Source organism: Anomalospiza imberbis, chromosome 22, assembly GCF_031753505.1.
Source record: "Anomalospiza imberbis isolate Cuckoo-Finch-1a 21T00152 chromosome 22, ASM3175350v1, whole genome shotgun sequence".
Lineage (NCBI taxonomy): Eukaryota > Metazoa > Chordata > Aves > Passeriformes > Viduidae > Anomalospiza > Anomalospiza imberbis.
In genome coordinates this window covers 2,910,503-2,923,594 of record NC_089702.1, presented here as the reverse complement: position 1 = coordinate 2,923,594, position 13,092 = coordinate 2,910,503, and the positions used below count along the sequence as shown (strand labels likewise).

At 55.9% G+C, this 13,092-nt stretch overlaps 1 protein-coding gene and 1 long non-coding RNA gene across 2 annotated transcripts in view; both read left to right on the top strand.

The window, feature by feature from the left end:
• PIP4K2B (phosphatidylinositol-5-phosphate 4-kinase type 2 beta) overlaps positions 1–13,092 on the top strand; it is a 29,858-nt gene that overhangs the window by 8,175 nt on the left and 8,591 nt on the right. The window contains exons 2-6 of the mRNA XM_068212077.1: positions 3,348–3,445; positions 6,159–6,255; positions 10,057–10,209; positions 11,802–11,948; positions 12,990–13,028. Coding sequence (XP_068068178.1) covers positions 3,348–3,445; positions 6,159–6,255; positions 10,057–10,209; positions 11,802–11,948; positions 12,990–13,028 — 534 coding nt within the window. The remainder of the gene's footprint in view (positions 1–3,347; positions 3,446–6,158; positions 6,256–10,056; positions 10,210–11,801; positions 11,949–12,989; positions 13,029–13,092) is intronic.
• Positions 8,166–9,398, top strand: LOC137486645 (uncharacterized). The gene is made up of 3 exons (XR_011005770.1): positions 8,166–8,821; positions 9,038–9,088; positions 9,325–9,398. It is a non-coding gene; the product is annotated as an uncharacterized lncRNA (long non-coding RNA).

The following is a 13,092-nucleotide window of genomic DNA, read 5'->3' as shown; positions in this document are numbered from 1 at the left end:
AACAGCAAAAAATGTTAAAAAGCCCAACATAGCAACAAAACTAAACTAAATAAATCCATTTTTTTTTCCAGATTGGTGTCAGGAGCAGAGGCCCAGTGACCACTGGCCCAGAGCTGCCTTGGGGGTGGGCATATGGGCAGTGCTGGGGCTATAAATGACCACTCCAGCCCTTCATCCTCATCTTGGTGCCCCTCTCCATTCTCTGTGCCTCCTCCAGAGCCAGAATCCCAAATCCAGCCCTTCATCCACATCCTGGTGCCCAGCACACCCCCCTTCCTTCTGCAGAGCCAGAATCCCAAATCCAGCCCTTCATCCACATCCTGGTGCCCAGCACAACTCCCTTGCTTCTCTGTGTCGCCTCCAGAGCCAGAATCCCAAATCCAGCCCTTCATCCACATCTTGGTGCCCAGCACAACCCCATTCATTCTCCAGAGGCTGAATCCCAAATCCAGCCCTTCATCCACATCTTGGTGCCCAGCACAACCTCATTCATTCTCCAGAGGCTGAATCCCAAATCCAGCCCTTCATCCACATCCTGCTACCCAGCACAACCCCATTCATTCTCCAGAGGCTGAATCCCAAATCCAGCCCTTCATCCACATCTTGGTGCCCAGCACAACCCCATTCATTCTCCAGAGGCTGAATCCCAAATCCAGCCCTTCATCCACATCTTAGTGCCCAGCACAACCCCCTCCCTTCTCTTTGTCTCCTGCAGAGGCTGAATCCCAAATCCAGCCCTTCATCCACATCCTGCTACCCAGCACAACCCCATTCCTTCTCCGTGTCTCCTCCAAAGCTGGATCCCAAAGCATCCAGCCAGCTCTGCTGGGAGCGGAGGGGGAAAGCTTCCACAGGGAGGATTTTTTGGGCTGTTTTATCTTGTGAGGAGTGGTGGCACCTCTGAAACGATCCAGAGCTCTCCTGGTGCACCATTTCTGCCACTCAGGTGCCTCGCAACAGGTCCCACACTAGCTTTGAGGTTTGTGCCGTGGCAGAAGCGAGAAACGAGGGCACCCAGCGAGGCCTCAGAACATTTGTGTCTGAATTGCTGCCAGCGAGGAGGCAGCCTCGGAATCGCTGTTCCCTCTCAGCCGTCAGCACCCTTCCTCCGCTCGGCAAGGAGCTGATAATGGCTTGTTTGTGCCTTCCCCACCCGGGAAAGAGGGCTGGGAGCAGGCTAGGATGGGAGCAGGCGTGTGGCAGGAGCTGTCAGGCTTCCCCTCCTGGTAGACAGCAATAATTAGTGGCTGGAGGCAGCGCCTCTGTGTCGGTGCAGAATGAATTGTTTTCTCCTCGCCCCGAGGGGAAATCTCTGCGTGGGACTCTGATGCAGCTCCCTGCAGTGGCTGCGAGCTGGGAGATCCCTTCCTCACCTGGAGTCTGTTCCCTTTTCCCTCCCCTCTGGCTCAGGGGTTGGCTCGGTGCAGGATCAGCCGAAGCGAAGCCGGGGGGCATCGGCCTCTCCCTGCTCAGGGATGCTGCCGGTGGGGGATGTGTGCTGTTATTTATTTATTCATTCATCTGTGCAGCATTTTCCATACATCCCACAGCGTTTGTGGTAGTGCTGTGATGCCTTGGGCTGGATGCCTAGAACAGAGGCTAGACAGAGTTGGAGAATAAAGTATTGTAAAGGTATTAATTAAAGGTTTTAACAGATAACACCTTGGGCAGTGCAGGGGCTACTCCTGAGATGGATGACAGTCACGAGTTTTTCGGGATATCAGGGGTTAATTGGCCAATTACAGCTTCAGGTAATGAAGTCACAGTCCCCCAGTTTGCTCTCCCCCTCTCCCATTAATTTTTGTTTATACTTTTCAGGCCTGAGGCTGTGATGGTGACTTTGGTTCTCAGGCCTGGAAGAATTGTTCTGTCTGACCAAACTGTGATGAGAGCTTACAAACACTCTCTCTGGAGTTCAGAGCTATACCCTAATCCAGCACAGGATGTGGAAAATAGAAAGCTAAAACTTAAGGCATCGCCTGGGTGCTGCAGGGCAGGGCTTTGCAGAGCTCCAGCTCCGCTCCCTCCAGGAGCCGCGGCCGCTTCGCTTCCCGCTTCTGTCTGTTGTGTGGGATGGCTGGCTCTGAAAATAGCCACCTTCCCTCCTGGCACCGGGATGTATCTTTCTTCCCAGTCTGACGTGTGTTAAATCTGGTCTGGATTTTCCTGGTAACGATGGAGAAAGGGTGGGATAAACACGGGCTGCACGGAATTGGCTCACGGCACGTCCTGTCCCCGGGGCTGAACCCTACAGAGCCCAGCAGGGATGTGGCAGCACTTTGGGCAGTGCTGTGTGTCCTGCTGCACACAGGGAACGGGGAATCCCAGAGCTGGATCCCTTTCCTGAGCCTGGCCCCTGCTCCCAGCCAGCAGGGAAGTTTTCCAGCAGCTTTCCCAGTGTGCTGGGAGTCACTTGACCTGCCGGAGGTTTTGGTGCTGGGAACAGCCCCCAGAGCTGACTCGGAGCCAAACCCCGCTGGTGCCAGCCTTGTCTGCCTCCCTCTCCTGCACTACCTGCTTGGCACAGCAGTCATGGGGACAGAGCTGGAATGGAATTGCTTCCTAAATCCAGGCTGTTAACAGCAGTTCAGTGAGATGGGGCTGTGGGGAGTCCCCGGGAGGGGATGGCACCAGGGCTGTGCTCAGAAAAGGCAGCTCAGAAACCTCTTCATTCTGGCACAGCCTTGTCAGTGACTGCAGTGACTGGAGCAGGGCAGCCAGACGCAGTCCAGAGGTGGATCTTTATTATTATTATGTTGTTGTTGTTATTATTATTATTATTATTAATGCTGGCACTGCTGGGTGCTGCAGCATGAGCCTGCCTGTACAATAGTAGCTGAACATTCATTCTTCTGCTTCCCCGTGTTCCTGTGGCTGCCACACATGACTAAGGAGCAAAAACAATCTAGTGAGTGACTCATCCCTCCAGAGAAGGTGGGATGGGAGCAACAGGAGACAGCCAGCATGGAAACAGCATCCATGGGGAGCTGTGCTGGGCTGCAGCAAAGCCTTTGGTCATCCTGGTTTGTAGCAGGAATGATTAACATTGGAACATTTTTTCAGCAAGGTGGTTAAGTTAAAACACAAAATCTGCTGGTTCTTGGCCTGTGGGTTTGTCTGGGTTCTCAGCTGTGTCTTGGATGGTCAGTGGAAGGGGAAAGGTTGTCTCAGGAGGATTCACCACATCATGGAACGAGGTGCTGCTGTGTCCTGGCACACAGTGTTGCCCAGCTGCTTCTGTCTGATGGGTCACAGTGCCCCAAACCATCCCCTGGGGTGTTGGGCATCTCTGCAGGTCCCCAGGGCACTGGGACATGGGGTTTGAGTTTCCCTTTCCTCTCTTGCAGATCAATGAGCTCAGCAATGTTCCCGTCCCCGTCATGTTAATGCCCGATGACTTTAAAGCCTACAGTAAGATTAAGGTGGACAATCATCTATTCAACAAGTAAGTAGGAGCTTCCCAACCTCTCTGTGGTCAGAGCTCTGTGCTGTGAGGCAAACTGGCCTGGGGGGGTCCTTCTGGGTTGTTCCCAGCTGTACTGCCAGGAGGATCCATGCCCTGTGCCCTGCCCAGACCCTGGTGTGGTCAGTCTGTCACTGAGATACTCCGTGGTGGTTGGTTTGCATCCTTTGAGGGATTAAACTGTTCACAGGAGACAGCTCTGCAGCTGTGCTGTGCTCATGGAGTCTCTCTGGAGTTACCCCTGTCTCCTTTTCCCAAAAAATCCATTTTTGGAAGCTGTTTTGAAGTCATGGTTGTGGCTGGTGCTCAGAGCTGCATTCTCCACCCTGGCTCTGCAGGGCTGCAGTGCTCCCTGATTAATCCTTTGTTTTCCCCAAGTTTCACAGGGATCAGCTTTGCAGAGTGGGAGGTGGTTGGGAAGTTTGTCTCTCCTGGCACATCCAACGTGCGGGATCTGCTCTCCCCTTTCTTCTCCAGAGAAGATCTGAGCTCCCCACGTGTCACTGCGAGGCTTTCTCTTTGAGAAGGAGCTGCCAAATTCTCCCACTGTGTCCAAGCAGGACCAAACTCTGCTTCTCTCCCTGGGCAGGATCAGGGCTGTAGGAGGAGCAGGTGCAGCTCCCTCAGTGACAGGGAATGCTGGCACTGTCCCCTGTCCTGTGCCTGGGGGCAGCCTGGCAGCAGAGCCAGGCTGGAGCCAGTCCCCCCTCTCCTGGGTGCTGTGGCTGAGCTGGTCTGTGGAGCCTTGACCCTTCTCGTGCTGTGATGGCATCTGAACCCAGAGCTCCTGCAGCTCTTCCTGGTGTGCAGGGACAGCAGGGATAGCGTGGGTGGGGACAGCTGTGTGACAGCATGTGCAGGGACAGCCGTGTGACAGCCGTGTGCAGGGACAGCTGTGACAGTGTGTGCAGGGACAGCTGTGTGACAGCTGTGTGCAGGGACAGCTGTGTGACAGCTGTGTGACAGCGTGTGCAGGGACAGCTGTGACAGCATGTGCAGGGACAGCCGTGTGACAGCTGTGTGACAGCGTGTGCAGGGACAGCTGTGACAGCGTGTGCAGGGACAGCTGTGTGACAGCCGTGTGCAGGGACAGCCGTGTGACAGCTGTGTGACAGCGTGTGCAGTGACAGCTGTGACAGTGTGTGCAGGGACAGCTGTGTGACAGCTGTGTGACAGCGTGTGCAGGGACAGCCGTGTGACAGCTGTGTGACAGCGTGTGCAGGGACAGCTGTGACAGCGTGTGCAGGGACAGCTGTGTGACAGCGTGTGCAGGGACAGCCGTGTGACAGCTGTGTGACAGCGTGTGCAGGGACAGCTGTGACAGCGTGTGCAGGGACAGCTGTGTGACAGCGTGTGCAGGGACAGCTGTAACAGCGTGTGCAGGGACAGCTGTGTGACAGTGTGTGCAGGGACAGCTGTGACAGCGTGTGCAGGGACAGCTGTGTGACAGCTGTGTGACAGCGTGTGCAGGGACAGCTGTGACAGTGTGTGCTGGGACAGCCGTGTGACAGCTGTGTGACAGCGTGTGCAGGGACAGCCGTGACAGCGTGTGCAGGGACAGCCGTGTGACAGCTGTGTGACAGCCGTGTGCAGGGACAGCTGTGACAGCGTGTGCAGGGACAGCCGTGTGACAGCCGTGTGACAGCGTGTGCAGGGACAGCTGTGTGACAGCCGTGTGCAGGGACAGCCGTGTGACAGTGCGTGTGCAGGGACAGCCGTGTGCAGGGACAGCCGTGTGCAGGGACAGCCGTGTGCAGGGACAGCTGTGTGACAGCTGTGTGCAGGGACAGCCGTGTGCAGGGACAGCTGTGTGACAGCCGTGTGCAGGGACAGCTGTGTGACAGTGCATGTGCAGTGACAGCTGTGACAGCGTGGTGTGCAGTGACAGCTGTGTGCAGTGACAGCCGTGTGACAGCTGTGTGACAGCCGTGTGCAGGGACAGCTGTGACAGCGTGTGCAAGGACAGCTGTGTGCAGGGACAGCTGTCACAGCGTGGTGTGCAGGGACAGCCGTGTGCGGGGACAGCTGTGTGCAGGGACAGCTGTGTGACAGCTGTGTGACAGCGTGTGCAGGGACAGCTGTGACAGCTGTGTGACAGCGTGTGCAGGGACAGCTGTGACAGCGTGGTGTGCGGGGACAGCTGTGTGACAGTACGTGCAGGGACAGCTGTGTAACAGTGTGGTGTGCAGTGACAGCTGTGACAGCGTGTGCAGGGACAGCTTTCACAGCGTGTGCAGGGACAGGTGTGTGGCAGCGTGTGCAGTGACAGCTGTGTGACAGCGTGTGCAGTGACAGCTGTCACAGCGTGGTGTGCAGGGACATCTGTGTGACAGTACGTGCAGGGACAGCCATGTGCAGGGACAGCTGTGTGCAGTGACAGTGGTGGCAGCATGTGCAGGGACAGCCGTGTGCCAGTGTGACAAAGCCACCGAGGAGGGCACAGGCAGGGTGGCTCCCTCAGAGTGGGCCTGTGGCAGGGTTGCCCTGGCAGCCACACGAGCTCCACGCTCCCATCCCATCCCCGTTAGCCGGGATCCTGCGGAGTTCCCTGGGAGAGATGGCGTTTGTGGGCATCCAAAGGAAGGAGCTGCCCTGCCCAGGGGACAGCAGGGCTTGGGATGTCCTGGGGGGCTGGCAGGGAGGGAGAGCCAGCGTGGCATTGGGTGGCACTGCTGACATCTCTGCCCTGCCCTAGGGAGAACCTGCCCAGCCGCTTCAAATTCAAGGAGTATTGTCCCCTGGTGTTCCGGAACCTCCGGGAGAGATTTGGGATTGATGACCAGGACTACCAGGTACCCTCTCTTCTCTTCTGGGACAGAGCAGCCACCCTGGCAGAGAAACCATGCTGCAAACATTGCTGCCAGCAGCTTTTCTGGGTTTTTAACTGGGGTTTGAGTGCTTCCACCATAACCACAGCAGTGCAGTGGATCTTGCTGTGCCAAGCACAGGGCAATAGGAGGAGAAGGTGATCCCTGCTCCCAAGGCATGAAACAGGGGCACAGGTGGCTGTGGGCAGGCAGGAGCTGGGGGATAACAAGGATCCATCGTAGAATATTTGCAAGGAAAATGAGTCTGTGGTGTTTGTCCAGATTCAGGTGAATTTGCTGCTTTCAGCCAAGTGTGTGTTGTTGAATTGGGTGTATCAAGGTGGCTCCTGCTTTTGGATCCATCCCCTGATGCCAGAGGGGCTGATTTTCTTGGAGAGGAGTCTGCTGTTAATACTGCTCAGCTCTGGGGACAGGGAGATGTCACAGCTCTGCCTGTTGCAGCAGGGCCACCCTTCCTCAGCCAGCTCTGAGCCCTGGGCACGAGGAGCTGAGCAGAGACAGCTCAGGGCTGGGAGATCACACAGAGCAGGGCCAGGGAAGCCAGCCCTGGGCACGAGGAGCTGAGCAGGGGCAGCTCAGGAATGGGAGATCACACAGAGCAGGGCCAGGGAAGCCAGCCCTGGGCACGAGGAGCCGAGCAGAGACAGCTCAGGAATGGGAGATCACACAGAGCAGGGCCAGGAGAGACAGCCCTGGGCACGAGGAGCTGAGCAGAGGCAGCTCAGGGCTGGGAGATCACACAGAGCAGGGCCAGGAGAGACAGCCCTGGGCACGAGGAGCTGAGCAGAGGCAGCTCAGGAATGGGAGATCACACAGAGCAGGGCCAGGGAGGCCATGGTGGCCATGTGGCCCCAGGCAGGCTGGGTGTCAGCTGGTGTGTCCCCAGCACGCAGTGACAGAGCGGGCACGGTGCCAGGGGCATCCCCTGGAACACTTGACTGCAGAGGCACGTGGGGGAGTGCTGCAGCCTCCATGTGCTCCCTGCCTGGTGGGGAAAGCAGCTGGAGCAGGGCTGATCCCACACTGCCTCTCCCCGTGCCTGTGTCACAGCCCTTTGTGATGACACCCTCCCCAGGTGTGACCCACACTCTCTGTAGTTCATCATTTACACTCCCCCTGTTGTTCTGAGGGATTGCTTCCCCCATCTCCAGGCTGCTTTGGCTTTTTAAAAAGTGCCCAACTGGAACAGAAAACGTTAATTGAGCTAAATTCAGGTGTGTAAACTGTGATGGCTTGAGTGGGAAGGGAGCCAGGAGGCTGAATTTAACAGCCCAACTGTGGCAGAGGTGGGAGTGACAGGAAGGGAGCCGAGGGCTGTGAGTTTGGTACTGCTCTGTGTGGTCACGATTTCTGCTTCCCAGCTCCAGAAGAAAAGCTCAGTGGTTTTGAGGTGAGGGCTGATTAAACTGCCTGGCACAGACCCCTTTGCAAATGTCAGCAAGCAGCAAAGGGGATTTTTCTGTTTGCCTTTATTTTCCTGACGCTCTCTAAAGCCGTTGGCAGCAGCAGAGTTTTCCCCCTGCTTCATTAAAGTTTTAAAAGCTTTAAATGCTTCATTCTGAAAGGAATCCTCCAGGTTCACTTGCAGCATGACGTGGTAAATCTCTCTCTCTCAGAGCAGGCTCTGCTGCAGGCTGCCTCTGCTGCCAGAGCTGAGCGAGGGGGACACAGCAGTGCCACTGCCACCTAAAAAAGCCTAAAATAATCCAGCCTGAAACACAGTCTGCAGCCCAGAAATGCTGGAAAACTTAAGGATCACTGTTGGTGCTGCTGTGTTTCAGAGCCCTCCCCATCTGTGATAAGGAAATGCTGGTGAGAGGTTGTTGGTTGATAAAATGACTTGTGGGCAGGTGGAGGGGACAGCCAGGGGACAGGTGACAGCTCGAGGTGTGAGCAGCAGTGGCTGGGGCTGAGGGAGGAGCTCGCAGCAGGCCCTGCTACCTGGGGAGAGGCAGCAGAACAAAGAGCTGGTGTTTTGGCTCAGGGAATTGATCCCTGCTCTGCAGTTTTCCTGGGATTTCCCAGCCTTGCTGCACTGTCTGGTTGCTAAGGGTGGAGACAGGGATCTAAAGGCAGATGCTGCTGGTTGTCAGAAGAACAACCAAGCTATTTATACTCATCTTGTACATCCAGGAGTAAGAATAGCAGAGCCTCAGGGTGGCTTTTGGTGCAGGATGACCTGTGAAGAATCCCCAGACACTGAGATTTTAGCCAGACTAAGCTGCTTTTTTTGATGGAAAAGCCAACAGGCCATTTCAGTTGTTTTGGTCTGGTTTTCCTTAAGCCTTAGGAATATCCTGACTATTCTTAAATCCCTGATAAGAAATGCTGAGAGCTCTTGGCCTGTGTATCCTACACCTCTGAAAACCTTTCAGTAAAAAACACCTTCCAAAAACACACTCCGGGTGTTGGAGTAAAACCTGCCAGCAAATCACGGGCCCAGCTGGAAGTCCTAAAAACACATCCAGACTTTTAAACAATTGGGTTTTACCTTCAGCAGCACCAAACCTGGAGTTCACAGCCAGAGTGGGTGCCATGAGCTGGTCCTGTGGGGCTGGCCCTGTTTTAGGGCTGCTCAGGGGTTCCTGTGCAGCTGGCCCTGCTTCCCAGGAGGTTCCTGTGGGGCTGGCCCTGCTTCTAGGGCTGCTCAGAGGGTTCCTGTGGGGCTGGCCCTGCTTCCCAGGGCGTTCCTGTGGGGCAGGCCCTGCTTCCCAGGAGGTTCCTGTGGGGCTGGCCCTGCTTCTAGGGCTGCTCAGGGGTTCCTGTGGGGCTGGCCCTGCTTCTAGGGCTGCTCAGGGTGTTCCTGTGGGCCTGGCCCTGCTTCCCAGAGATGATCAGTGGGTTCCTGTGGGCCTTTTCCGGCTTCCAGAGCTTCTCAGGGGTTCCTATGGGGCAGGCCCTGCTTCTAGGGCTGCTCAGGGGTTCCTGTGGGGCTGGCCCTGCTTCCCAGGGTGTTCCTGTGGGGCTAGCCCTGCTTCCCAGAGCTGCTCAGGGGGTTCCTGTGGGGCTTTTCCTGCTTCCAGAGCTTCTCAGGGGTTCCTGTGGGGCTGGTCCTGCTTCTAGGGCTGCTCAGGGGGCTCCTATGGGGCTGGCCCTGCTTCCCAGGGGGTTCCTGTGGGGCAGGCCCTGCTTCCCAGGAGCTTCCTGTGGGGCTGGCCCTGCTTCTAGGGCTGCTCAGGGGTTCCTGTGGGGCTGGCCCTGCTTCTAGGGCTGCTCAGGGGGTTCCTGTGGGGCTTTTCCTGCTTCCAGAGCTTCTCAGGGGTTCCTGTGGGGCTGGCCCTGCTTCCCAGGGGGTTCCTGTGGGGCTAGCCCTGCTTCCCAGAGCTGCTCAGGGGGTTCCTGTGGGGCTTTTCCTGCTTCCAGAGCTTCTCAGGGGTTCCTGTGGGGCTGGTCCTGCTTCTAGGGCTGCTCAGTGGGTTCCTGTGGGGCTAGCCCTGCTTCTAGGGCTGCTCAGAGGGTTCCTGTGGGGCTGGCCCTGCTTCTAGGGCTGCTCAGGGGGTTCCTGTGGGGCTGGCCCTGCTTCCCAGGGGGTTCCTGTGGGGCTAGCCCTGCTTCCCAGAGCTGCTCAGGGTGTTCCTGTGGGGCTGGCCCTGCTTCCCAGAGCTGCTCAGAGGGTTCCTGTGGGATTGGCCCTGCTTTCCCAGAGCTGATCTGGGTGTTCCTGTGGGGCTGGCCCTGCTTCCCAGAGGGTTCCTAGGGGCTGGCCCTGCTGCTGAGGGAGGTGACAGCTCCTGGCACCGTCCCCACGCCGTGTGTGTCCCCCAGAACTCGGTGACACGCAGCGCCCCGGTGAACAGCGACAGCCAGGGCCGCTGCGGCGCGCGCTTCCTCACCACCTACGACAGGAGGTTCGTCATCAAGGCTGTGTCCAGCGAGGACGTGGCAGAGATGCACAACATCCTCAAGAAGTACCACCAGGTACGGTGAGTCTGGAGCCCCCCGTGCACACCTGGGCATCTGCTGGGTGTCTGGAGCTTGGATTCACAGCTGGCAGAGCTTGCACGGAGGTTTTGTGGGGGAAAAAAATCGTCCTAGGGGTTTGAGGGACAAAAATCTTGAGGGACAAAAATCTGAGGGGCAAAAATCTTGAAGGATGAAAATCTTGAGGGACAAAAATCTAAGGGGCAAAAATCTTGAGGGACAAATATCTGAGGGGCAAAATTCTTGAAGGATGAAAATCTGAGGGACAAAAAGCTTGGGGGACAGAAGTCTTGAGGGACAAAAATCTCGAGAGACAAAAATCTGAGGGGCAAAAATCTTGAGGGACGAAAATCTGTGGGACCAAAACATGAGGGACAACCTAGCAGCTGTTTGTGGTGCTGAGCCCCTTCCCAGCTCATCCTGGCCCTTGTACCAGTAAATTACGGATCCCTGGTAGATCAGAGCTGCAATCAGGCTCCTCATTTGTTGCCTCAGAGCTTCCAGAGGGGCTGGAAGGGAGCTGGGAAGTGGGGTCACAGTGGGACAGCTGGAAATGTCCTGGCCCACGTGCTGGTTCCAGCCCATCTGCTCTGCAGGGTTCTGAGCAGGGGGTCTTGAACAGGCCCTGAGTTCCAGGCACACCGAGGTAAGCATGAGAAGTGAAGCTAGGCAGTGCAGGTGCACACCTGGCCTGTCACAGCAGGCTGGACACACACAGTCACAGGATCCCAGGACGGGGAGGCGTGGTATTTACATCCTTTTTTACAGTTAGGGAGGAACCCTGGAGATCTCCCAGCTGCACACACACAGAATCACAGGATCCCAGGATTGGTCTGGAGGAACCCTGGAGATCTCCCATCCCCACAGTCAGAGTCACAGAATCCCAGGATCCACAGGATCCCAGTCACAATTCCCCCCAGGATTGGGAGAAACCTTGGAGATCTCCCAGCTCCACACACAGGATCACAGAATCCCAGCATCCACAGAATCCTAGGATCCTAGTCACAATTCCCCCAGAATTGGGCTGGTGGAGCCCTGGAGATCTCCCGGCTTCACACACAGAATCCCATGATTGGGAGAAACCTTGGAGATCTCCCAGGTCCACACACACAGGATCCCAGGATTGGGCTGGAGGAACCCTGGAGCTCTCCCAGCTCCACACAGACAGGATCCCAGGGTTGAGCTGGAGGAACCCTGGAGATCTCCCAGCTCCACACAGACAGGATCCCAGGATTGGGCTGGAGGAACCCTGGAGATCTCCCAGCTCCACACAGACAGGATCCCAGGGTTGGGCTGGAGGAACCCTGGAGATCTCCCAGCTCCACACACAGGGTCACAGAATCCAGGATTGGGAGGAACCTTGGAGATGTACCAGCTCCACCCTCTGCCATGGGCAGGATGGCACTCCCTGGGCCAGCTCAGGGAGTGGGATTCTCAGATCCTCACTCCTTTCCTGGAGACCCCAGGAGCTGTTCCAATGCTCCTTTCCTTTCCCACGGGTGCCTTGGCTGCAGCACCTCGCGGAGTTTGTGTCCATCAGAGCTGGGCTTTGTGTGACACAGCTCTGTCCCCTCCCTGCTGTGCCACAGTTCATCGTGGAGTGCCACGGGAACACGCTGCTGCCCCAGTTCCTGGGCATGTACCGGCTCACCGTGGACGGCGTGGAGACCTACATGGTGGTCACCAGGAACGTCTTCAGCCACAGGCTGACCGTGCACAGGAAGTACGACCTGAAGGTGAGGGGCCGGGGGGCTGGGGTGAGGCCTTGTCAAGGCTGACCTGGAGCAGAGGCCAGGCAGAGTTAGAGAATCAATTTATTAAAAGGATCTTCTCAATGGAGAGATTGGCCAGGCAGAGTTAGAGAATCAATTTATTAAAAGGATCTTCTCAATGGAGAGATTGGCCAGGCAGAGTTAGAGAATCAATTTATTAAAAGGATCTTCTCAATGGAGAGATTGGCCAGGCAGAGTTACAGAATAAAGCAGGGATTTATGAAAAGGATCTCCTCAATGGATCCACCTTGGGCAGCACCAGAGCCCAGCCAGGGCTACACCCAAAATGGACCCAAAATGGTCACAGAATGAAGCCAAAATGAACCAAAAGGGTCACAAAATGCATGACTGCTCACAGGGTCTCTCACTTCTTTAAGTTCTGCTCCATTTGCATATTGGAATTAATTGTCCAATTCCAGCTCCAGCCCATGCAGTCCCATCCTTGTTTTTCTCTCTTCAGCCCACGTTGTTTCTGCTCTTGGGCCTGAGATTTGGATCATTTCTCTTTGGTCCCCAGCTAGAGAAGGAATTTTATCTCCCTACTCTGTGAAGAGAACTCAACATCCCATAATAGGAAGCCCAGACCCACACACTAAAGCAGCACAGAATGTGAAAAATATAAAAGCTCAAACCTGAGGCATCAAAACTCTGGGAGTTGGGCCTGGAACCCCCCCCTTGGCAGGATCCTGGGCTTTGGGTTTGCTCAGGGGATCAGGTTTTGGGAGGCTGTGCATGCAGGGTCAGTGTTGGTCCATTCCCCTGCCCCAGGAGATCACCAAAAGGGGGTTGAGCACTGATTTAAAAAATGCTTCCACTGCTTTCCTGCATGGAGAAATTAAATGGTGTCAATTAATTCATGGGGAGTGTGACCCATAGTGCAGTAATGGTACTTTCTTTATTTGTTTTGCTTTCATTGTTTTCCTACATGGAGAAATTAAATGGATTCATTGGGAATGTGACCCAAAGTGTAGTAATGGTATTTTCTTTATTTGTTTTCTTTATCAGGGCTCAACAGTATCCAGGGAAGCAAGTGATAAAGAGAAGGTATGGAGCCATCCCTGGCCAGCCTTTCCTTTCTCCTGCTGCTCAGAAGCAGACAGATCCAACT